The 27,306-nt window shown below is 40.8% G+C and overlaps 1 protein-coding gene across 2 annotated transcripts in view; it reads left to right on the plus strand.

The window, feature by feature from the left end:
* The window catches only part of LOC149205703 (uncharacterized), a 392,500-nt gene extending 365,474 nt beyond the window's left edge, over positions 1 to 27,026 (plus strand). Inside the window, exons 38-40 of one of the 2 annotated variants that reach the window (XM_089395141.1) lie at positions 26,172 to 26,293; positions 26,409 to 26,613; positions 26,724 to 27,026. In XM_089395141.1, the coding sequence (XP_089251267.1) occupies positions 26,172 to 26,293; positions 26,409 to 26,613; positions 26,724 to 26,805 (409 nt within the window). In that variant the 3' untranslated portion in view covers positions 26,806 to 27,026. The remainder of the gene's footprint in view (positions 1 to 26,171; positions 26,294 to 26,408; positions 26,614 to 26,723) is intronic. The other variant, XM_089395142.1, reaches the window with a different exon arrangement.
* Positions 27,027 to 27,306: the final 280 nt, after the last annotated feature.

A 27,306-nucleotide genomic window follows, 5' to 3' on the forward strand; every position in this document is an offset into this window, starting at 1 on the left:
ACCTACCTTTGATGAAGTCGTTATGCTCGTCTTTGCTGGGAAATCGCCTCTTTGACACTTTGGACCCTCTGCCCAACCTCTGGAATTGAGAACGAATTTCTCTCTAGAAAATCGAACTACTTCTATGAAGCCATTGTGCAGTCCTCTACACCGCCTCACTAAGAATAACTCTGTCCTCTTGCTGCTGCCTCTCTGGATCTAGAAAACTTCCTTCAGATCATTGTCCCTGCCCTTATTATCTCTGCTGTCTCACTCAAGCTCTAATTCTCGGCAACTGACTATTGCTACTCTGGAAAGTCGAATTCTCCAAGTGACTCTGGTGCATTCTCCATCACCACATCGATCCCCTCTTATATCTTCCTATTGAGACTCCAACGACCAAGATTAAATCTTAATCGATGGCTCAGGTCATTTCTGGATCAATCCGTGTGAGTTTCTAGAGAATTTTCACCTTGACTTAATTAATTTTGAGTAATTAGCCATATTCCCTAAGTTTCTTACGAAATATTTAAAAATCGGCTAAAAATCTAATTAAGCCATCTCTAGATGGAATTTCCAGAAACGATTTCTGAGTTTTGGAGATCTCATGTATTCTAGCCTCTCCACCAAATTTCGTGGCTAGAACACATTCGATGCTACAAAAGCTAACACTCCCTCTTAGCGAGGAATGTGTTTTGGTGTTGCACATCCTGCCACAACACCTTGTCTTTGTATCACCTCCTATCACACTGCTGATATTTGGCTACTGTGACTACCTGCAACTGCCCACCAACCACTGCGCAACTTTGATGCTGCATCTGTGCTGCTGCTGACCCTGCTGTACTACTGCCAACACTGCAACTCCCTCTCATCGGTTGTTGCTGCAACTGCAACTTCAACTACTGCAACTGAGAAGCATCCAAAATACTGAACCAACTGTGTTCAGTATGATGCATTTGTCTCCCGAGTCCTGACTGCTATTAGCATCTGTACTGCCTCTGAAGAATCTGCGTTGTTGCTGACTCTACATTGCTGCCAATTCTGCACTGCGCTCTCCAGCATCTGATTGCAACTAGTCCTTCAATTGTCACTCGGGAATTTTGATTGCAGCTTTGACACTGATCCATCTTGCTACTGAATACTGTGGGCCCCAGTAGCAAGGTAATGATTCATGAGGTGGACTCCTCAAGGACCTTGCCCAATCTCTGTAGCTCTCTAGGGCTACAACTCCAAGCCACCCAACCTCACTCCTGGAGCTATGTGGGCTATCATAGTGAGGTCTTCCTCCAACCTGGAGGATAGCCTATCTATCTCAACATTTGCTGCTGCCTAGTCCTGTTTCTCCTCTGTCCTTCTTTCTAAGAGGACACTAGGTATTGTAGTGGCCAAACTCACCACACTTGAAGAACTTGACCTTAGACAGATCCTTCTTCTTCTTTCTCTGCTCCCCTTTCCCCTGACTGGGACCCTTAAATGCAAGGGCCACATTCTCCTCCTTCACCACCATCTGTCCGTTGCTACTGTTGCCATTGGTAGAGCTCTTCAGTAGAGCTCATCTCAATTCCTCCAGCTGCAAATTGGTTCGCATTTTGTCCCATCTTGGTAGCGTGTCTTTTCCCAATATACTTTGGACGAAGACCTGCCAATCCTCTGAGACACTATTGAGTGCCAATCGTACTAGTTCTGAAGGCTGAGGCGCTACCCCAACAACTGAAAATTGATCTCGAACCTCCGGAATCCTAGTGAGGAAGGGATCTATGCCTTCCCCCTTTTGCATCCTAATCATCTCAACTTCTCCTCTAGGAACATCTTCCATTGTTCGGAAGTACCCTGGTATAGCATGGAGAGAGCATCCCACATCTCTTTGGCCGTTCCCTTGGCCGCTATATGTGAGACTATATGGTCCCGGACACCATCCAGGATCAACCGCTTCGCCCGTGCCATCTCCTTCCTATATTCCTTGAGCTTGTCTGCATCCTGAGGAACTGCCGCTGCATTATCAGTGTAGGCTTTCAAGCCATATTCATCTAGAAGGAAGGACATCCTAGCGTTCCAGATGAGATAATTGGAAACTCCATCCAACCTATCCTAATCTCTAAGCCCTGTAGTGGCCATGTTTGAAATTGTCGAAAACTTCCTCTTTCCTTGTGCTTGGGTGCTGCTCTACTATTTTCACTTTCTCCTAGAATGCATGACTCTGCTAGCTGGTACTGCCAGGCTGCAATTGGAAATTCAAACTTCGGAGACTCGAAGTTCCCTGAGGAAAATTTTCCCTCTGCTATGTGTGCTTCTCTCTTCCACCCGGTGTGGATTTTGCATCTGCAACCTGCAGCAAAACCCTCTGCATCCAACCATAAATTTGCTTAGTGAAAATTTGACCTGTAGCTGCTTCCTTTGATTGTTGGAATCACTATCGTGTGCAAATTGAATTTTCTGCACCCCTGCAATGGAAAATCAATTTTTCTGCCCAACAATTCTACCTGCCAGTCTAAGCATTGCGCTGCCTCTATGAATTTCGGCCTGCTGCTCCTTTGGAATAGCGAAATTCCCATCTTCACTTTTGAACTTTTCGGCTGATCATTCATGCTTTGATACCATGTGAAAATTTTACCATTGAAATCCTATTGCAACAACTGGTGTTATTTCTTCTAACTGATAAATTTATTATTCAATTTATTGCTACGACAACATCGAAATAAACACATTGCAACCTTCACAATGTAAAACTGCGGAAAATAAATAGTGCTGCAAACTGATAAAATACTAGCACACACATAAAAATGACACCGCTATTTTTGGATAATTATCCCTGAAAAAACCCAACTTGGGAAAACCGGTGCAATAGTGAGGGTTTTTATTATTATGCAATAGCAAAAATATGAGTACAATCTATGGATGCCCAACTGACAATCCAAACAAGAAGAAAATCTAGGCAAAATTATTTTAAGGGAATTACCCTTCTTCCACAAGCAATCCAGGCACAACTTCCTTCAGAAAACTCAGCCCCCTAGACCCTTTGTGTTGCTTTGCATAGACCCTATGACGTCAAGCCTCAAACCTGCCTCTGATGAAGTCATTCAACCTGTCTCTACAGAGGAAATTGCCTCTCTGACACTATGGACCCTCTACCTGGCCTTTGGAATTGAGAATGAATTTCTTTCCAGCAAACCGAACTGCTTCTTTGAAGCAACTGTGCAGTCCTCTATGCTGCTTCATTGAGAATAACTCGACCCTCTTGCTGTTGCCTCTCCGGATCTGGAAAACTTCCTCGAATCACTGTCCCTGCCCCTCACTATCTCTGCTACCTCACTAAAGCTCGAACTCTCTGACAGCTGACTACTGCTACTCTGGAAAATCGAATTCTCCAAGTGACTCTAGTGCATTCTCTATCACCACATCAAGCCCTTCTTATATCTTTTTGTTGGAACCCCAACGACCAAGATTAAATCTTAATCGATGGTTCAGATCATTTCTGGATCGATCCATGTGAGTTTCTAGAGAATTCTGACCTTAACTTAATTAATTCTGATTAATTAGCCATATTCCCTAAGTTTAGACAAAATCAGCGAATAATCTAACTAAGCCATCTCTGGGTGGATTTTCTAGAAACGAATTTATTAGGTTTTGGAGATCTCATGTATTCTAGTCTCTCCACCAAATTTTGTGGCTAGAACACATTCGATGCTACAAAAACTAACAAGCACAAGGGATTTCCGAGCGGGAATTCCTTCCTCATTTCGATGATGTTCGAGTGTCTCCCTAGTGAGGCAATTTGGGGAGCTCAATTCAGAGTTTCCATTGGACATAATTATAGGAGTTTACTCAGCAGATCGCATTTCTTGGGCGTAGAGGTATTTGCATGGAGCATTTTATGTGAGCAAGCGTGGGTTAGAGGCTCTAGGTTTTTGCATGGAATTACGTATGGTTAGACTAGAGTTTGGATAGTGATTTGTTGGGCTTGATTGGAGGCTATCACTTGGGTCGATTTTTCCATCTTTTGACATGGATGCAAAAGCTAATTCGTGGTGCTTGGGGGAGGAGATTCCCAGGGAATTTCCCTTCGGGGATTTATAGGAAATTTCCTCGAGGGGGTACAAAACTCTGGAGTGATTTTCAGGGCTGGAGGTACTTGCTTCAGTGTGGGATGAATTTTCCTTGCTAGGGTCTGTGCAGTCATTTTTCTGGGCTCCGTTTGTAGTAGCAAAATCACTTAGAGCTAGTGGGATTTGAAGGTTGGACTCTCACTTCTCTTTTGGGAGAAATATTGCAGGAATTTCCAGCTCAGTGGAGGAGTTTTGGAGCAAGGATTTAGCAGAGCTTTCTAAACTAGGTGTTGGGCCAGTAGTTGGAGGAGAACGCACCAACTTTGGGTAATTTCGGGTTGGTGGATTCAGGCCAAACCCTTCCGAGTTTTTGTGGGTTTGGTGAGGGAAGCACAGTTCACTTCGGGACCATTTCCACCACTTGGGTTTGCGAGATATTTTTGGGTTTTTTGGAGTTGGTGTGGAGAGCCTACATTTAATTTTGCAAAAATTTTTCGGTAGATTTGAGGGCCGAAAATTGAAATCTCAGTGCACTTATAGCAATAGTGGTAGTAAATTTTTGGGCTAGTGCAGAACATGGTGGGGAGCTCATCTAACATTTGGGCAGCTTGATCATCAGCTGGGTTTGGCTTTGCTTGCTGTAGCAAGCCCAGGTTCCTCTTTCATACTCATTTGTACTCCATTTTGCTCAAAAATAAATAAAATGGCTTAGAGTTTTGGTGCATTTCCTCGTGTTTGATTTGCTGTGTATGTGTTGAATTTCATAGTTGTTGTCATAGTTCATGTTTCTGTTATTCACTTAATATTTCTGTTAGGAATATTACAGTGGTATCAGAACCATAATCTTGGCCAACTATGGGGTAGCCAACTAGATCATGGAAGATTTGGGCATGTATGCATAGTGACCGTTAAACCATAGACAACCCATGGCTCAAGGAAGATTTAGTATGCAAGAATTTAAGGGTGGAATCCGCTGGAACGATGAGAGATTGGCCCAGTTGAGGAAGGTTTCAGACCAGTTCCATCCTCATCCTTATGGTAGAGACACTATAGGTGCACAGGCTATGGGGTGCAACCACCTACACCATGTGGGGAAATTTGACAGACTCAGTGCACCAGATCTCCTCAAAAGGAGCAGGCAAGACAGGGACATTTAGAGGGTGAGACTAGGAGGCACTTTTGCTAGTGGCGACTTGGCTTTAGATATCAGGAGCCTAAGGAGGAGGTTGAGCATGAGTTTGTGGGCACACAAGAGTGTGAGGAGCATGTCGATGTGTCCAGTGTGACACAAGAGTCACCCTTGTTGGAGATCCCTTTAGTAGCTCTAATTGACACCCTAGTTGAGAGAGTAGAGCATACACTCAAAGGGCCATCTGTTGATGAGGTACCACCCAGGGATTAGGTGTTGTCCGTTGTGGAGGTATCCATTGCCAAGGTGTCCAAGGCCATGTCCGAGCTTTTAGGTGATAGTAGCCCACAACAAATTAGTGAGGTGCTCGGAGACATGTCCAACGATGAAGCGCTGGCAGGCTCAAATTTATCCAAAGTTGTGACAGAGTTTCTAGATGATAGCTACCTATCGCTGATTGTTGAGGATGTTATGCATGATGAGCTATCTGTGGAGGGGAAATTAGTGGCTCATGTTGAGCCCATGGTGGAGGAGGATGAGCAACAATCCTTGGAGTCAGCCATTGATGAGGAGCAGTTAGGTGCATTGGCAGCCAACAGAGTTATCGTACTTTCAGACAAAAATCCCCTTCAAGCATACATTGATGGGGCTTGCAACATTGTTTGGTCGCCCCCGCATGTTGGTGAGAGAGAGACTGTGTTACCTAGGCAGATTACATGGATTGGCCAAACTAGCGAGAAGAGGCAACACGAGTTGTGTAGGATGGAGGACTTGTTCTAAGTATGGTTGTTCGTGCATTCGATCCCTTTCTCGGGGTTGGATGGTGAGAGATATTGAGTTGATATCTGGTGGAGCTGGCTAGGAGGTTAGATGTATCCATGGCCACAATTTAGCAGGGGTTGTGGATTTCTAGAGGGGCTCGAGGGCTAGATTGTTGGGATCAAGGTGGAATTCTCCATCACATGGTGGAGCCAGTGGGTGATAGTAGTCGCTATGTGATGGGTCTGATGATTGGACGCACACACATTTTTAGATCTACATCAACACTAGTGACGAGATGGTTTGACAGGAGAGCAGGTAGATATCACGAGTTATATTGGCATATTGATTGAGCATGGGATCAGAGGGTGATTAACCCACTCTGGCAGGAGTTGGTAGGAGGAGGTGGCATCGACAGGCCACTAGACAAGGCATCATATGGAGACAATGCTCTCTTATTGATATATTGGGCACCGAAGCTACTGAGGTTCGACACGGTAGCGTTATTCGTGATTACATGTGAGGAGTTGGGCTGCTCGGGTGTACCTAGGAAAATGAGGAGGTGTAGATCACATCGTGGTGGGTGCACTAACAAAGTGGCGGATACATGGGCACATATGGGATGCCCTATGGTACATGGAGGCATGGCATTGAGCATTGGTATCTAAGGGTGCATGGAGTCGTGCCACGGAGTTCAATGCTATGCAGAGGAGTGTAGGGGTACATACTTGTGTGCATCCAAGCATGTTGATGCACAACAGGGTGTCGGAGTGTTTCCGCCAGAGATCTTTTGACGAGGGTGTCAGGCACATCATTGAGTTTGGCACATAGATTTGTAAAGCGAGTTGATCACAGGGACGACCGTGAGCTTCCATTTATCACTCCAACATTGCACACTAACACAAAGGACTTGGCTATCATCTCTTGATGCTCTCATCGCAAGCAACAGGACCTAGAAGGTTCATATGAGATAGTTGGATGAGACACAATGCATTGTGAGAGAGGCTTTCCAGCTGTGGCATATGGTTAGAACGCAAGTTGGTGGATGCAGGCTTGGGGGTAGTCTGATCTTCTGCAGAGGTAGCACTTGCACCACCCTTGAGCCCACACTCAGGGATTTGCATGACCCGCTTTTGGTGAGACATTTCGAGGTGTCTCAGGAACATCTACAGCAGTTGGTGGACCTTACTTGCAGGCAGATGTTTAGACTCCGAGCAGTATTGGGGAGCACTTTTAGGAGGAAGGACGACAAATCCCATTGCGTGGTATGGCCGATGCAGGGTTGTTTCGCACACACCATATTTTGTTCAGGCATTGCTTGAGGACAAACAATTTTTGGCAGGGAGTACTGCAATATCCCCAATTTTGATTTTTAGCATTAGAGATGAGCATTGGGAGAGGACACAATTTTGGCATTGGGACTTTGTTAAAATGGGAAACTAGGGCCAAACTCCATGTGCGTCTACTTATTCATGGAAGCTGATATTTTACTTGGACTCCTCTCATCGAGAGGTGTAGGATTGATCTAAAGATCATCCGATTCCGACATGTATTCATGGAGATATGAATTTATTTATGTTATGGAACAATTCGTCAAGGTCGGCCAGCAACCAAATTGCCCCCACTTGTCCTCAACGTTTTAGTATAAAAAGAGGTGGCTTGCAAGTCATTTGGAACACACCTTTTCTGATCTCTTCCGCTCCACTTGTCTTTGGGTTTTTGTGGGAGGAGATATCTTAAGATGATACGCTGACCCACGTGGAGAAACTTAACGCTATCATGGAGAAGGCTCTACGCTGTCATAGAGAAGCTCTAATGCAGTCAGGAAAGAAGGTTATATCATAGCAAGGAAGTGAGTCCTGAGCGAAAACTTCTAGACGCTGAGATAGGAGGATCATGTTATGCCCTAACCGCAGAGAATAGAGGGACTGATGTAGCCCCATAGATGCTGATTGAATGATTGCATAAAGAAGGTCTAATCAACCATGGAAGACTCTAATCAATACGTTGTTCTAAAGAAGACTCCTATGTAAAAGGGAGCTTTTATATGCATCAAAAGAAGACCTGTCTACGCAGCTAGGAGAATGTGGTATACACTGGGAAGAGGAGGCCTATTTCAGCAGACAAAAGAACCCTAAACATCAAGAAGGAGACTGATCAGTGTGTCCATTTAAGGGCTATTTCAGGGGTCCAATTAGAGGGCTGAACTGCTAGTTGATAGGCCGAGGATAGGAGGCTTGAGTGAGCACTTGCTAGAGGGATATCAGTCACTCTAATAGGCTGTCATGAGCATGTTCTAAGGACTGTTGTATGCCACTTGGATTCTGAATAGTAAAGGCAAACAAACTTTCCTTGGAGATAAATTGCAGTCAAATCTGGGCAGACTTTGGGACTGTTAGGAGACTGCACTTTGGACCTGTTAAAGGAGTCTACAACTATAGCCTAGCTGCTCTGCTAGGCTGTAAGACATGTCAAGAAGCTAAGGTTGGTGAGTGTAAACGGTTGCAGCATATTGGATGAAGTGATGGGTGTAGCGTGGTGTAGCGCAGTGATGATGATGAGTGCAGCATAGTGTAATGAAGTGCAACATGATACTGTTGCAGCACAGTGATGATAATGAAGTGTAGCATGACAATGGTGCAACCAGTGATGATAATGCAGTGCAACATGGCAGTGGTGCAGCACAGTGATGATGCTGAGTGCAGCATAGTGTAATGAAGTGCAACATGATAGTGGTGCAACACAATGATGATGATGAGTGCAGCACCGTGATGATGGGTGTAGCATGTTGCATCTTAGTGATGATTAGTGCAGCATGATGAGATGCAACATAATGATGGGTGTAGCATGATGAGATGCAGCATAGTGATGGGTGCAGCATGGTACAACTCAATGATGATTAGTGTAGCATGATGAGATGCAACATAGTGATGGGTGCAACATGGTGCAACTCAGTGATGATTAGTGCAGCATGATGAGATGCAGCATAGTGATGGGTGCAGCATGATGATGAGGTGCATCTTAGTGATGGGTGCAGCATGATGATGAGGTGCAACTCAGTGATGGGTACAGCATGGTGATGGAATCACCTGAGTTCAGATTTGCTCCCTCATGTCATATTCAGTGTTGATAATATTGGTATCGACAAAATATCGGCGAGGGTCCAAAAAACATCTTATCGGCAATATCGGCGAAAATATTGACAAAATATCGACAAGCATAAAAAATAAATTTTTCAATTTTTAAACATAGCCGATATTTTCTCGGCGATATAGCGTTTTGCCAAAAATATCGCGATATTTTCGAATATTGCCGATATATTGCCGATATTATCAACAGTGTATTCTTGGAGAAGATCTCTGTGTAGAAATTCCCACTGTAGATCAACAGATTATGCAATATACTAAAACACAATACAAGATCTACTTCTACAACACTTTATGGAAGCTTAATCGAATTGAGCAAGATCAAGAGAACACATATAACTGAGAATGAGAAATGAATCACACATAACACAGAAGAAATAACCCGAGGAAAGCGTCAACCTAAAACCCCAACTCTGTATTATCATACAAGTGGAAAATAGTCACAAAATTACACAAAGCTCTAGCTTGGAAGCCAATCAGCGCTCAGTATAATCCCTCTGTTGCTCATAGACAGTCAAAGGCCTCTCACAAACCTTCTCCTCTGCCCTGCAAGCCTCCTATTTCCTTGCGCAGTTTTTCTTGGGGTCCAGTGCTTCCACACATGTGAATTCCCACCTCACACTGCTCACTTGGACCTATAGTAACTGCGCAATCCTGAAGGAGATAAATCCTTCTGCATAGATGAGTTTCCTTTATAGGAACAATCCATCCAATTGATAGTACATTGTCCCTCCTCTGATCTCAACTAGGTCTTTCTCTGAACTAACATGCATGAGTTATTTATGAGAAAATATTCAGTTATCTGAAGTGCAGCAATTACATGCGTGCAAGCATTAACTAACTGAACTCACAATTAATTCAACAAACTGTTTGAATTAATCTAACTGGACTTGACTCAGTTAACTGAGCCAACTAATTACAACTCAATATTACAACTTATCCTTATCTCTTTAATTGATGGATAAATTCCTCAATTAATGGAGAAACTGTTGCATGTCCCCACATAGACCTCATGTTTGATTTTCCTTAGCTAATTAACTCAAGATGAATTTATTAATTATTTTACAAACAACTGCTAAGATCAAATTCGAATTTTACTTCTCTATTTTAGTTCAGGGACTAACTAAAATAAGAATCTATCCTGAACTACTAAAAATAGCAATGCTATTTTTAGCACTTCCATTTTTCATTCCTTGTTGCTCAGTCCAGCATTGGTACCTAAACTGTTATTTATAGCAGTGCTAGTTTTAGCACTTCTATTTTTAGCATTTCTTGTTGCCATTTTCAACACTCCCTCTCAACAAGAAAGGCATTCAACTCAAACCCGATCCTGAACCTTTGGAATGTTCTGCATGCAACACTTCTTCCAATTGTTGTTGCTTCAGCAACTCTAGAAACAAAAAAAATCCCGACTGACCTCTCTGTTGGGCTAGAAACATACTCTGATGCTAAAGCTCCCTCTGCTGCTGAGAAGTGCTCCCTCACTGACCTCTGAGGTGCTGCAACATCTCCATGCATCTCGCACTGTTGCACACCCCTCTGTGCCATCCTGCACTGGTGCAACACTCCTATGCCTCTCGCATTGCTGCAGCCTGCTAGCTCTACACCTTGGGACTCCTGCACTGTAGCTCTCTTTGCTGCTCCATCCGCATTTGTCTCTACCCACTCAGCCAGTCTTGCTACTCCTCATTGGGGCTCCCGTAGCAAAGTCGAATCAGAGAGGTTGGGTACCTCAAGGATCCTACCCCTATTCCAGCCTTCTTGGGATGATCACTCCACATCGCCCCACCTCCCTCCTGGAGGTATGGCTACATGTGATCCCTCTACCCACTTGGCTCGAAATTTCCCCCTACTGGAGGTCTCTGCATGAGTGGATGCCTCTACTCGATCTCCTCTCTACTTCTCTAGTTGTGGCTGCTTCAGAACCTCCTGAAGCTGCTTCACCAACTGTGGCTCCTCCACAATTGTCTGAGACTTCTTCTGGCGCTGCATGTTGAGAGGTAGTGTACTCTCTCTCTCAACCACCAAGTCTCCAATAGTTGCCTTGCACCTCAAGGCTTTGCATGCATCTTGAACCTCAAGAGCATGCAAGTTCTTGACTCATGAACCGATCTGCTTTACCTGTCTCGTGATGATGTGTCTAAGGAAAATTTTTCCCTTACTAAAGACTACATCATAGCCTCTGTCTTCCAGCATCGCGATCGATACCAAGTTTTTTATCCTTAAGTTTTATGGTACTTGTCCATGTCCCTAATCGAGCCACATCTGAAACCTACGATGCGATTACATCGCTATGAGTATCTCATAAGTGTACTGAAACAAGGTACATCATACCTTGCCATCGGTGAAAGAATCTCCACTATCAAGAATCCACCACCACATCCACACATGGACCTAACCTGTTGCCATCAAGTGCGAAAGAAGACTCCATCAATCCAACTCCCACCATGGATGAACATGCAAGATGCCCAACTCGAACTGTGAGGCAAGTGCCTCACTTCCAACCAAGGATCCCTTCTTGGATTTCTTCTGTGGACAATTCGTAGCATAATGGCCCACTTCACGACAATGAAAGCATCACACTTTCAATTTGTCAATCTTCTTCCCACCATGGGAAGAACTGGATTTGGGATGGGATGCCTTCCCTTTCCCTTTCCTCACCTTACTCGCTAAGGCTAGATTTTCCTCATCATCTTGCTTCGATGAGGATGCATCTCTGGTGCTTCTTCTTATTTCCTCCTGCATCAGATCCGACCAATAGCGTTCCCAATCTGGTAGTTTTTCTCTTCCATTAATAGAGTCTTGGTAGCTATGCCAGCTCTTAGGAGGACCGAGGAGTGCAAGACTCACCATGTCATCATTAGCGGTCGTGATCCCTACACTTCCAAGCTCATCCCTGCAGGTGGTGAGCTTGTTCAGATATGTAGAGATCGTGTCGCCCTTTTCACACTTGATCTTACGAAGCTTGTCTTTCAGCGCCAGCTTCCTCTGATCGTTGTTGTTCTGATATAGATCTTTCAATGTTTTCCACATCGAAAACGGTGTCTCCTTCCCATGGAGGCTCGAGACAATGTGGTCTCGAACTCCCTCCAAGAGGATTCTCCTTGCTCTAGCCACACATTTCTTCCATTCTGCCAGTTGAGTAGCATTAGTTGGCTTGGGGACTTCGTGATCAATGAAGTCCTTTAGATTGTTATCCTCTAATATTGCCTCCATGTGATCCTTCTAGGCTATATAATTCGAGCTGCCATCAAGGGCATACTCGAGTCTTAAATCGCTGAATGCCATTGGTGAAATTGAGATGTGATAAGAACTCGATTTCTATATTTAGGAACCACAACCTTCGAACTCCTCCTTGTATACTATTCTTCGCCTTGATCACCTTTGCTCTGACACCATGTAGAAATTCCCACTGTAGATCAACAGATTATGCAATATACTAAAACACAATACAAGATCTACTTCTACAACACTTTGCAGAAGCTTAATCGAATTGAGCAAGATCAAGAGAACACATATAGTTGAGAATGAGAAATCAATCACACATAACACAGAAGAAATAACCCGGGGAAAACCTCACCCTAAAACCCCAACTCTATATTATCATACAAGTGGAAAATAGTCACAGAATTACACAAAGCCTTAGCTTGGAAGCCAATCAACTCTCAGTATAATCCCTCTGCTGCTCATAGATAGTCAAAGGCCTCTCACAAACCTTCTCCTCTGCCCTCCAAGCCTCCTATTTCATTGCGCAGTTTTTCTTGGGGTCCAGTTCTTCCACACATGTGAATTCCCACCTCACACTGCTCACTTGGCCCAGTAGTAACTGCGCAATCTTGAAGGAGATATATCCTTTTGTATAGATGAGTTTCATTTATAGGAAAAATCCATCCAACTGATAGTACATTGTCCCTCCTCTGATCTCAACTGGGTCTTTCTCTGAACTGACATGCATGAGTTATTTATGAGAGAATATTCAGTTATTTGAATTGCAACAATTACATGCATGCAAGCATTAACTAATTGAACTCACAATTAATTCAACAAACTATTTGAATTAATCTAACTGAACTTGACTCAGTTCACTGAGCCAACTAATTACAACTCAATATTACAATTCATCCTTATCTCTTTAACTAATCGATAAATTCCTCAATTAATGGAGAAACTGTTGCATGTCCCCACATAGACTTCATGTTTGATTTTCCTTAACTAATTAACTCAAGATGAATTAATTAATTATTTTACAAACAGTTGCTAAGATCAAATTCGAATTTTACTTCTTTAGTTTAGTTCAGGGACTAACTAAAATAGGAATCTATCCCGAACTGCTAAAAATAGCAATGCTATTTTTAGCACTTCCATTTTTCGTTCCTTGTTGCTCAGTCTAGCACTGGTACCTGAACTGCTATTTATATTAGTGCTATTTTTAGCACTTCTATTTTTAGCATTTCTTGTTGCCATTTTCAACACTCTGCTCTTATTTTGACAAGTCAAAATGTTGACTTCTAATGTATATGTACTATCTCTCTCTCTCTCTCTGCTGAACTATTAAAGAACATAAGAAGAATTGATCAAGGGTTCCCCCACCTTGGGGTTTGTCCTTGGCTGGCGCCACATCTTGTGCCCTCTTGTCTTGGCTTGTCTTTTGCGATTTATGTTTATGTTCTATCTGCATTTTACTATCATGCTAAATGTGATTGCTAATTTGGAATTGATATTGAGCTAATATGGAAAAATGAAGTGAATTTGCTCTCAGCATAGAACATACCTAAAATTAACATGGTATCAAAGCTAAGGTGAAGACAAAGCCCAAGCACGACTGAGAGCAATCACCGAAGACAGTTAAAAAGGACAAAAGGCTCAATGGGTTCGTCTTCCCTCTTCAAATTCACCAAGGGTGAAGTCGAAGCAAAGAAGATTATCAAGGTGGCACAGCGAAAGCATTTGGTGGCCTACCTAAAGGTCACGTCAATGGGAATTCTGGATCTAAGGATGGAAGGAAAGGCAAATGCCTTGCTTGCAATGAGTTTGGCCATTATGCAAAGGAGTATTCAAATAGAAGGGACACATCACTTGATGATGAGAACAATCATTCCAGGGGCATCTTCAGTGATCGAAGGAACAAAGGGTACAATGGCAAAGGAAAAAGGAATGCAGGTCATCAAGGAAATGGCTGACTCTTCAAAGAAAGCAAGGAACTCCAGGTATGAAGAATCAAATGTTGTTTTTGATAAGCTAAAGGAGTATTATCTTCTATTGGCCCTCTCCACTACTTCTCTTCTAGACTCTTTGGGAATCTGGCTTATTGATAGTAGTGCTTCAAGGCACTCCATCAGATACAAGGAAACTCTCTCTAATTTGATAGAGAAGGAGACAATCGTGGAGATTATTCTTGGAGTCGATGCCACTTATCCCAGAAAGGGTGTAGGGAATGCTACCCTTCAATTGAATGAGAGTAGCATGATTCATTTACAAGAAGTTCTTTATGTTCCTGATCTCAAGAAGAACTTGGTGTCCATTTCGGCAATGGAAGTCAAAGGTTTCAAGGTGGCATTCATCGATCGAAAGGTACATGTTTGAAAAAGGAATTTTCAAGATGCTTTTACTCTTGGGTTCAGGGTTGGCAATTTGTATCAAGTTACAAGAAGTCCATTGGGGACCATGTCGTGTGACACATCTCTTCAAGGGCACCAGAGGTTTTCCCATCTTCATTGTAAGGCCCTACCCGATGTGAGTTGGATGGTGACAGGGATGCCTGAATTCAAAGAAGAGAATGAAGGTACATGCCTGAGATGTACCGAAGGAAAACTTACAAGGGGACCATTCCCCTCATGTAGCAAGTCCACAGATTTGGAACAAGGGCTTTGAGGTTCATGATTGGGAATCTCATGTATGTAGGTGGAAGGAAAGATCTCTATGGCTTGAAGCGAGCACCCCAAACTTAGTATGAGAGGATTGACAACTATCTGATGAAGCTGAGATTCACTTGGAGTGAAGTCGATCCAAACCATTGCTTGAAGGTTGTGGATGATAGACCTCTCGTACTGGCACCTTATGAGGACAAACTCTTTCTAACAGGTGTAGACCTTCTCATTTGCAAAAGTAAGAGGGAGTTGGATTCTGGATTTGGAATGGTGAACTGCAAGCCCGTGACTACCTCGATGAAGCCTAACTTTAAGAAGTTATGTGGTAGTGATGCTATACCTGATTTGGGTAATGCCTCTGAGTTTCATAAACTCATTCTAGCATTGATGTTCTTGGAGAACTCCCATCTAGATATATGTTTTGTAGTTAGCATGTTGAGCTCATATATGGTTGAGGCTTACTGGATTGATGCCAAGAATCATTTGAGATATCTTCAGGGCACAATCTCTCATGGATTGAGATACATTGCTAGAAATGTGAAGCTGCATATTCTAATGCTGATTAGGCAGGCATTGTGGAGGATCGCACAAGCACTTCTGGTTGTTGGTTCTCTTTGGGTTCTGTGTTGATATCCTAGATGAGTAGGAAGAAAAAGTTGGTTGCTTTGAGCACCACTAAGACTGGATACATAGCTACGAGTATGACCTTGTGTGAAGTTGCCTAGTTGAGGAAGCTCTTCAGTGAGCTGTTTGGACACATGCTGGATACCACCGTGATCTTCTTTGACAACCAAAGGGGGGTTCGATTGTTGAGGAATCTTGTGTTCTATGATCGCTCCACGCATATAGACATCTGGTACCACTTTATCTGGGATATGATACATCGAGGACCAAGAAGGCTCCATCGCATTGGGACTGATGTGTAGGTCGCAGATATTCTGTTGAAACCCCTGGGAAAGGTCAAATTCTTGATTTTCCGAGAACGACTAGGAGTCGTGGAGAGACTCTCTCCTAAGGGTCATGTATGATATGGACATTGAGCTTTGGTAGCTCTGGGGGGCTTGGGGGTGCATCTTGGAGTGATGAGCAACCATAGGGTGAGTGGTTCAACCTTCCCCTAGTGGTCTGCTATGTAGGCAGGATGAGTGGTTCATCCTTCTCCTGCTGAGACACAGTCATAGGGTGAGTGGTTCAGCCTTCCCCTAGTGATTTGTTGTATACAAGGTGAGTGGTTCAGACTTCCCCTAGGATACCCCTAGCGACATGTAGGCAGGATGAGTGGTTCATCCTTCTCTTGCTGAGACATCCTACCCATGTAGTATGGGACTCATGGGAAGTACCTCTCATCTGGCCAATGAGTAGGGAAATGAGGATAGGGACCATAGTAGTATCGATGGACACATCGTGTTACTATTGTACTTCCTATGCTAGGATGAGATTGATCTGGGACCAATTGGAACTGACTTCGGGTCAGCAAGAGTGATATAACTCACTCTCTTTCGGAACTGATTTCGGATCAGTAAGAGTGGTATATACACTCTCTTTATTTGGAACTGATTTCGGATCATTAAGAGTGGTATGACACACTCTCTTTATTGGAACTAACTTTAGGTCAGTAAGAGTGGTATGGGACACTCTCTTTTATATGGGACTGACTTCAGGTCAGTAGAGAATGATATGATACATTCTCGATCACTTCTTCTTCATAGTTCAGCAGAGTAGAGCAGTGCAGGGCACTGATGGCAGAGATAGTACAATCTGGTAGATGGATTAGCAGATGGAGTTCTCCCTAGTTGAGAGGGAGTGTTAAAATTGGCAACTAGGGCCAAACTCCATGTGGGTCTACTTATTCACGGCAACTGATATTTTTCTTGGATTCCTCTCGTCGAGAGGTCTAGGATTGATCTAAAGATCATCCGATTCTGACATGTATTCATGGAGATATGAATTTATTTGTTATGGGACAATTCGTCAAGGTCGGCAAGCAACCAATTTGTCCCCACTTGTCCTCAACGTTTTAGTATAAAAAGAGGTGGCTTGCAAGTCAGTTGGAACACACCTCTTGTGGTCTCTTCCTCTCCACTTGTCTTTGGGTTTTGGTGGGAGGAGAGATCTTAAGATGATATGCTGCTCTAAGTGGAGAAACTTAATGTTGTCATGGAGAAGCTCTAACACAGTCAGGGAAGAAGGTTATATCACATTAGGGAAGTGAGTCCTAAGTGAAGACTTCTAGACGCTGAGATAGGAGGATCATGTTATGCCCTAGCCGCAGAGAATAGAGGGACTGATGTAGCCCCATAGATGCTAATTGAATGACTGCATAAAGGAGGTCTAATAAGCTATGGAAGACTCTAATCAATACGTTGTTCTAAAGAAGATTCCTATGTAAAAGGGGGCTTCTATATGCATCAAAAGAAGACCTGTTTGTGCAGCTAGGAGAATGAGGTATACGCTGGGAAGAGGAGGCCTATTTCTGCAGACAAAAGAACCCTAACCACAGCGAGAAGGAGATTGATCAGCGTGTCCATTTAAGGGTTGTTTCAGGGTCCAATTAGAGGGTTGAACTACTAGTTGATAGGCCAAGGATAGGAGGCTTGAGTGAACACTTGCTGGAGGGATATCAGTGACTCTACTAGGCTGTCATGAGCATGTTCTAAGGACTGTTGTATGCCACTTGGATTCTGAATAGTAAAGGCAACAACCTTTCCTTGGAGATCAATTGCAATCAAATTTGGGCAAACTTTGGGACTGTTAGGAGACTGCACTTTGGACCTGTTGAAGGAGTCTGCAACTATAGCCTAGCTGCTCTGCTAGGTTGTAAGCCATGGCAAGCAGCTAAGGCTGGTGAGTGTAAATGGTTGCATCATATTGGATGCAGTGATGGGTGTAACATGGAGCAGCACAGTGATGATGATGATTGCAGCATAGTGTAATGAAGTGTAGCATGACAGTGGTGCAGCACATTGATGATAATGAAGTGCAGTATGACAGTGGTGCAACACAGTGATGATAATGAAGTGTAGCATGATAGTGGTTCAACACAGTGATGATGATGAGTGCAACATGACAATGGTGCAGCACAGTAGAGTGCAACATCGTGATGATGGGTGCAACATGGTGCAACTCAGTGATGATTAGTGCAGCATGATGAGATGCAGCATAGTGATGGGTGCAACATGGTACAACTCAGTGATGATTAGTGCAGCATGATGAGATGCAACATAGTAATGAGGTGCAACTTAGTGATGGGTGCAACATGATGATGAGGTGCAACATGGTACAACTCAGTGATGATTAGTGCAGCATGATGAGATGCAGCATAGTAATGAGGTGCAACTTAGTGATGGGTGCAACATGATGATGAGGTGCAACTCAGTGATGGGTACAGGATGGTGATGGAATCACCTGAGTTTAGATATGCTCCCTCATGTGTCATATTCTTGGAGAAGATCTCTACTTTTATTTTGACAAGTCAAAATGTTGACTTCTAATGTATATGTACTATCTGTCTCTCTCTTTGCTGAACTATTAAAGAACATAAGAAAAATTGATCAAGGGTTTCCCCACATTGGGGTTTGTCCCTCGTTGGCGCCACATCTTGTGTCCTCTTGTCTTGGCTTGTCTTCTGCGATTTATGTTTATGTTCTATCTACATTTTACTATCATGCTAAATGTGATTGCTAATCTGGAATAGATATTGAGCTAATATGGAAAATTGAAGTAAATTTGCTCTCAGCATAGAACATACCTAAAATTAACAGACTTAGGAGTAAAAAAAGAAAATGCAGCTCTAATGGATTGTGGAGACCACAAGAAAGAGAAATTCGACCCAAGGAGAAAACTCACACTCTTGGAGGTTAGAGAAAAGAGAAGGAAATGCAAATTAGGAGAGAGAGAGAGAGTGTGGGGACCACAAGGAGAGAAGAGGTCAACAAATTATAAATAGAGCTTGGGGGCCTCACTTTTGGGAATCTTTTGTCATTTTACAATTCAACTCTAGTTCTCTTGACTTGCTTAGCCAAGACAACCCATGTTGTTCAACACAAGGGATTTCCGAGAGGGAATTCCACCCTCATTTTTGGAGAACTTAGAGTGTCTCCCTAGTGAGGCAATTTGGGGATCTCAATTCAGAGCTTTCATTGGACATCATTGCAGGAGTTTACTCAGCAGTGCACATTTCTTGGGTGCAAAGGTATTTTTGTGGAGCACATTGTGGGAGCAAGCATGGGTTAGACGCTTCGAGTTTTCGCAGGAAATTATCTTATGGTTAGACTAGAGTTTGGACTGTGATTTGTCGGGCTTGATTGGAGGCTATCACTTGAGCCAATTTTTCCATCTTTTGACAGAGACGCAGAAGCTAATTCGTTTTGCTTGGGGGAGGAGATTCCGGGGGAATTTCCATTCGAGAATTTACAGGAAATTTCCTTGAGGGGGTAAGAAATTTTGGAGTGATTTTTAGGGCTGGAGGCACTTGCTTCAATGTGGGACGAATTTTCCTTCCTAGGGCCTGCGCAATCATTTTCTGTTCTGCTTGTAGCAGCAAAATCAATTAGATCTAGTGGGATTTGAAGGCTAGATTCTCACTTCTCTTCTGGGAGAAATATTGCAGGAATTTCCAGCTCAGTGGAGCAGTTTTGGAGCAGGGATTTAGTAGAGATTTCTGAACTGGTTGTTGGGCCAGCAGTTGAAGGGGAACACACCAACTTTGGATAATTTCGGGTCGGTGGATTTAGGACAAACCCTTTCTGGGTTTTTGTGGGTTTGTTGAGAGGAGCCCGGGGTCAATTTCGCAGAATTTTTGGCCAAAATCATTGTTCCAGTCAGTAGCCAGTAGCAAAAATCACTAGAGGAGGGCGCAGTTCACTTCAGGACCATTTCCACCACTTGGGTCCATGAAATATTTTTGGGTTTGGTTGGAGTTGGTGTGGAGAGCCTACATTTAATTTTGCAGAAATTTTGGGGTAGATTTGAGGGCCAAAATCTCAGTCCACCTACAACAGTAGTGGCAGTAAATTTCTAAGCTAGCGCAAAACATGGTGGGGAGGTCATCGGGCATTTGGGCAGCTTGATCATCACCTCGGTTTGGCTTTGCTTGCTATAGCAAGCCCAGGTTCCTCTTTCATACTCATTTGTACTCCATTTTTCTCTAAAATAAATAAAATGGCTTAGAGTTTTGGTGCATTTCCTCTTGTGTTTGATTTCCTGTGTATGTGTTGAATTTCATCGTTGTTTTTATAGTTCATGTTTTTGTTATTAACTTAATATTTCCGTGGGAATATTACATAGGATGCCTACCTTGTCAAAGTCTTTGCTCTATCAGATCTGATTCTACTCAATCACTACTCAGCATCTTTCTCTGTAATACAAGCTTCTGACAAAGATTATCAACACCAAGATTCAATCAAACATATTTTCCACATTGGCAACAGTCGCAGCAACAATGGTCTTCTTAGCTTACTCATCCCTTTGCTCAACACACTATTACCATCAGCGCTATACAAGGCATTAGCTCATGGCAATGACAATACTAGGCTCAGCAATAATTACCATAGCCAACACTCTTACTCAACATATTTTGACTCATCAAAGGTTCACACATGAAAGCCCTACTATCATACACAACTGGTGGATTAATACATCAGGGCCAATGTGCTTTGTCTCCTTAACACATCAACCACACCAACCTCTAAACAAAAAACCCTATCTCACATGTGCCTTTGTCAAAACGTAGCAGCTTTATGCCGCTAACCATGGCAGTTTGTGCGCAGCATATAGACCATGCGAGTATGAATTCTTGGCTTTGCTCAATAGTATCAAGCCTTACCACCAAACATACTAGGACCCATATGACCATGCTGTGCATTCAAGGAATGTCACTGTGTAAAGGTTACATCAAAACTAGTGCAATATCATAACCCCTATGGTGGCACCACACATCTACTACTGTCATAAACTTAAGATCTACAGTAGGTATTTTCTCAAGTCTATTGTAGCAACATCATTCCACATATCAACGCCTGCAATTTTGTAGCAAATTTCATGACAATACAGATGGAAGTAACGCATATACATGGCGGCAACTGTAACGAATAAAATATATATAAATAATATAAATATAAATAATAAAGATAAATTGTAATAATGATTAGTTAACTAGTAATTAGGTTGAAAAGGCATGTCTAAATGAGACATGACTCTTCATGAAGAGACACTTGCCTGATATTTAAGCAAGCCTCCCGTTCTCATTTGTAAATCATTATCATTATTATTCTTATTCACATATTTAATATATAATATTTGTATCCTCATGGATATATTTATATTCCAAGTCTTTTGGAGTAATTAATTTGTAGAAGGAACTTTGTTTGCTTCATTTGGTATCAGAGCAATTCGGTCATCTAGGTTGCTTAATCGGTGCACAGAGCTCGTTCTCCGATCAAAGTCTTTGGCTATCGACTCTTCGTCAAATTTATTGCTGTTGCAGTTCAAACGTTTTGCTAAATATTTGGGAGTTCTCCTTTTCTCCGTTTTCCTAGGCCTTTGGCCATAAAAAAAAATTAACCAAGAAAAAAATATAAGTAAATGAATTAAAAAAGAAAGAAGAAAAAAAAAGTAAAAGAAAAAACAAAACGGATACAAAATCTCATACCAAGTATATTTAAAACTTTTTACATGGAGAAGCCCATGGATTTAAAAACAACCCATGGTAATTGCCATGGTATTTTAAAAAGTTAAAAAAAAAAAACAAAAAACAAAAGGAATACGTTTTACTTTTTACGTTGAGAACATTTTAATGGAGGTTTTAAAAACAGCCCAGGGTATTTTAACATCGTGACCGTGTCATATGAAAAGACATGACCTTTATATTTATTAAGTGGGGTGACATTAAAAATTTATCAAGGAAGTAATTAAGTATATAAAAAAAAGGACCAATTTATTATTAAAAAAAAGAAGTGAAACTATTATTATTATAAGATAATAAAGTTACTGTGAAAAGGGGACTTAATATAAAGAAATACATAAATATATAGAGGGCAACAATATAAAGGAGTATTTTTTAATAAAAGGGTATTCAAGTTTTAACAATCCACATTAAAGGAGAATATTTGAAAAATATACATAGAAGAAATAAGTGATATTTTATAATAAAAATAGCTCTAGTTGACATATTGTTTATGTAAAAACATAAAGGCAAAAATGGAGACTAGTAATGAAAGGTTACCTAAAACCCATAGTACATGTGTTTGCACACTATTTAAAATCAAAGGATCAGTCGCAGGAAGAGACATCATAATCTCTATTAGTCCTACCGAAAGAAGTAATTATGTTAGTCCTAAATGTGCTAATCAATTGGTGATTCCTGAATCAAATATAGTTGAAACAAATATTTTTGGCAAACAATACGATATAAGCAATCTACACCTAAATATTGGAAATTATACTTTTACCTCACAATTCACTGTGCAAACCTTATCTTTTAACGATAGTGACATTGTTTTGGGATCACCATGGATGAAAACTCTAGGTTCCTTTATTCTAAATACTAAGAAAAAGTTTTTAACATTTTCTTACAAGAAGAAGAAAATAACACTCCAAGATGTTACACTGAAACCTAATGCAGTAATAATATATCGGATATTTCAAAAGTAATTTCTCAAGAAGGTAAAAAAGTATTACAAAATATGCAAAATGAAATTGACAAAATCACTATTGAAAAAAATGAAGAAGTTTCTCGACTTAAAAACCATAGTGAAAAATTATTGATGCAAATTAGGAAACTTAAGAAGGATAAGAAGTCATTAGAAAACAAGGTACAACAATTTATCAAGAAAGAAATATCAAATGTAGGAATTCAAGTTGATAACAAAATAAAAAATACCAATCTAGTGAATATGACAACTCAAGAAGACAAGTCAATTGAAGAAACGACACACGTAGATGTTTCAGTTCAGACAATGAACATCCCAAGTGAATGTTCCATAACCATCTCAACAACATCTTTTCCAGAAGAAAATATAAAAATTGGCACATGCCCAGTAAGTAGAAAGCAAATAAAAAAGGTTCCATATCGGCATCCGAATCATGAGAACAGACGAATCAATCATGCTACATATTTGAACCAGTCAGAACCGAAACAACAAACTGATGTTCCGGATAATAGTGATGTAATCTCAATCCAATCTTATGCTAACAAGTCATTACAAAATTCCGGTGATCAGAGTACTATATAGAATATTAATCTGGGATGGTCTGATCCCTTCTCAGTGCGACAATTTTGTTTGTCACTAAGAAGATCATATCAACTTGTATCAACGAGGATGACTATTCCAAGAGGGAAAGACTTTTGAAGCCAAAAAAGAGATCAAGCCTTTTTTCATCGACAAGCTTTGAGGACAAAACTCTTTGAGGAAGGGGGCAATGTAACGAATAAAATATATATAAATAATATAAATATAAATAATAAAGATAAATTGTAGTAATGATTACTTAACTAGTAATTAGGTTGAAGAGGCATGTTTAAATGAGACATGACTCTTCATGAAGAGACACTTGCCTGATATATAAGCAAGCCTCTTGTTCTCATTTGTAAATCATTATCATTATCATTCTTATTCACATATTTAATATATAATATTTGTATCCTCATGGATATATTTATATTCCAAGTCTTTTGGAGTAATTAATTTGTAGAAGGAACTTTGTTCGCTTCAGCGACCCCAGCAAGCATACTTGGAAATACAAGGATTGTACAATCTTTACATCAGCCAGCATACTAGCAATTCTGACCTCATCAACTCAGCTTTTTAATTCTACTGTCATCAACAAATCTCAGTCTTCTAGTACAAACTTACAAACCCTCTGCCAAGAACTTGATTACTGCATGCTTTTACTGGCATCTTAACTTACAGTCATATTCTTAGCAGTATAACATAAGCCTACAACAGTAAAAATGTGATTTGCACGACCAAGGTACCAATGAAAATTCTGCTACAGTTGTTAGCACAAGATCCAATCTCTGCAGTGAACTGCCTCTGCTATAATTTCAATCATACCTTTAGTTGTCACTTTGAGATGTCTGTCCTTAGTTCTGTCCACAAAGCAGACTAGCAATGTCTTCCAGGTCAATCTTATACCAAGACTGTAAACCGTGAAGAGCAGGTTATAAGCCTTATCCTGGCAAATTTTGTTCACCATGATGAGCACATGCTTCTGTCAGCGTTCATCATTTTGATGGGAACAATTACATCAACTACACATACAAACTTCTGACAACATATCTTTTCCAACGCATAGTTCTTGGTAATTATATGCTTCAGACCTCAATTAGAAGCATCCATACGCACTTAATGGAAACTTTCTGTACGCATCAAGACGCTGATGGTCTAAGTTACCGGATCCGGCCCTCTGGGGTACAGGATCCACGGATCCACGGATCTGATCCGGATCTGCGTAAATATGCCCAAGAACCGGCACGTGGCGGATTAATATTTGTTAGAAACGGATGTTGAAATCTGGAAACGGATCCCGTGTCACTTTTCCGGATTTCTAAGCTTTTTGCCATGTTTTTTTTTACTTTGTAGACATTCGTGGTACATTTCCAAGGGTTTCGAACGCGGACCTTGGCTTCAAGTTACACGATCTCCGGAATTTTTAAACGTGCAGAGTTTCGAGCACGCAGGCAGGGTTTAAAGTTGCCCTAGTTGCGGTGTTATGACCATGACCCGAGCTTTTACGAGCTATTACGAGCTATATTTTGACTTATAGATTGAGATTTTAACATATAATTTTTTGCTAATTTTTATTAATTAATTTAAAATTTAAAACGATATATAAAATTTATACAAATTTCAAATATATATATATATATTTTTTAAGTTTAGTTTTGTCTTAATAAACTTAAAATATAGGTATGTATTTTTTAAATTATATTGCTTTTTATTTATAATTTAGTTTTGACTTATAGATTGGAATTTGAGCATATATTTTTTATTTTAAATATTTTTTTTTTTCTAATTTTTATTAATTAATTTAAAATTTAAAATGATATATAAAATTTATACAAATTTAAATATACATATTGATATATAGATATAATTTTAATTTAATTTTGTCTTAATAATCTTAAAATATAGGTGTGTGGGCATAAACTAATGATGGTGTTTTATGAATGCAAACTTAAAAAACAACAATTTGTTAATTTGAAAAGATAATTAAAGATGAACTTGAATATATGGTAAAAGCACAAAATGAATGACAATGATTTAGCTTTAATATATATAAAATGGATGATTTTGTGTCTATTATTAATTTTATTATATTTTTTATATTATTATATTTTTTGTACTTGCCGTATCCGGATCCTGGATTTTCAAAAAACTAGCGAATCCGGATCCGGATCCGCATCCGTATCCGTATCCGAATCCTGGTAACTTAGCTGATGGTTACATTCAATATGTGGAGGAGACAAACATTAAAAAGATCACAAGATATGAATGATGCCACGAGCTCAATATTCAATGATTTGGAGTTGCTACGGCTTTTTCCCATGATGATAATTTGTATTCTCAAACTGTTCCAACTATTTTCCCTTCTGTTGTGTGCTCTATTCAGGTATGCATAAAATGTATCAAGCTTTGAAATCATCCACAACTCTATATCAAGAACGAAGCTTCAGATTAGTGTCTATAGGAGTGTGTAATATGCCCACAGGGCCAAAACACCCTTGATGAACTGCTATATTTTAGGAAATTACAAAATATTAAGTAACGAGTCACTACAGTCTTAAGAAAACCTCCTGAAATTTAGGAAATTATAAGAAAGAGTAATTTAGTAACGACTCTCTTAAGAGAACCTCCTGAAATTTAGGAAATTATAAGAAACAGTAATGTTATGAAATTTTTGGTGTGAATATAAAGGTACTTGGCATAACCATGCACTTAATTGTAATGTTTTTAGTTAAGGGTGGACATCATTTTCTCGCTGACCTGCCAGGGTTTGAGCCTGGGTTGTTTGCATGGTGATGCATCATCTCAATCACTGAAGCGCAGCCTCACAGACTAACCATGCACCTATTGGATTAAACTGTACATAATTCACAGATCATGTGAAGTGATCCTTAGTTTGTAGGTTGCATCTATCACTTTCAGTTATTTGTGGGAGATGGTTATACTTTAAAAACTGAGAGATTGGGTTGTTCATATGATTGTCTCATGAAAATTCTTGGTGTTTCATTCTGATTGTAACACAGTTACGAGATTGTTACGCAATGGGATGCTTCAAGATTCACAATTAGTCGAGTTGCATTGCCTGTTCTAATGAACCGATGTGATTTTATACTACGCCAATTTCTAACAGATGAAAATGACTCTGGTATGTTGTAGACTTTATGATGACGGTTATTTTCGTTATATTTTCATCTATGTTTTATGCTTTTTGAGTTCTTTCTTACCGGCCCTGCCTAATGGGTTGTTATGCGATTTTTTAGCAGGTGAAACCCCCTTACCGTCAGTAAGAGTACAAGAGTTAATTTATGTACTCCAGGAGTTAGCAAGGCTTGTGTTGCATCCAAGCACAGCATCAATCGTTGAGTTACCAATAGTGGTAAAAGGTGTGGGAGATAAAAGCAGCTATGTGGAGCATACTCATTTGCTTGTACTTTTTCCATCTCTTTGTGAACTTGTTATTTGCAGGTGGGTCTCGTTTCCCTTAACCTTATTGCTGTTTATTCAATATTGGCAACTGCTTCAGGTTTTTAACGACACCAGATTATTTGACTCTCTATCTTTGCATCACTGCACAGGGAAGCAAGGGTGCGTGAGCTTGTTCAAGTATTGTTGCGATTAGTAAGCACTGAACTGGGCCTTGGTAAATGCCGTTCTTGACAGTTGCTCTCCATGCTACCAGCTTACCTTATTAACAGTGCTAATTCTTGCCAGAAACAAGTGCTACTGTTAGGTCTCTAGTTATTGTTCCCAACATTACATAAACTGCGGAGTAAAGAGAGTTGTTCTGTGTTCAGTGTTAAGTTCATAGAACTATATATCTATATTTGTCTATTGAGTTTTAGGAGTGAAATTCACTCTCATACTGGAAAACCTTGGAAGACCTTCCTCGAGGTTGTTTGTATCATAAGGATTTGTACAGAATTTGAAACAGTGTATGAGGCAAGAGTCCATATTGACTCGAGGAAAATCAGTAGGCATTATGCTCATGTGACGTCCTCATGTATGTACCCGTTTCCATGTATTTGGGTGGGCGCCACAGATAAATGCTACTTTGCTTGAATAATTAAAACCGATCTATAGATTAGGTCGGGTTATCAAATGTAAACCATCAAAAATTACTGTAAGTGATGCTACGTTAATCTTCTGGTGTCTTCTTCA

This window comes from Pinus tabuliformis, chromosome 1_2 (genome assembly GCF_031772625.1).
Source record: "Pinus tabuliformis cultivar Carrire ecotype Pingquan chromosome 1_2, CPIR1, whole genome shotgun sequence".
Classification (NCBI taxonomy): Eukaryota; Viridiplantae; Streptophyta; class Pinopsida; order Pinales; family Pinaceae; genus Pinus; species Pinus tabuliformis.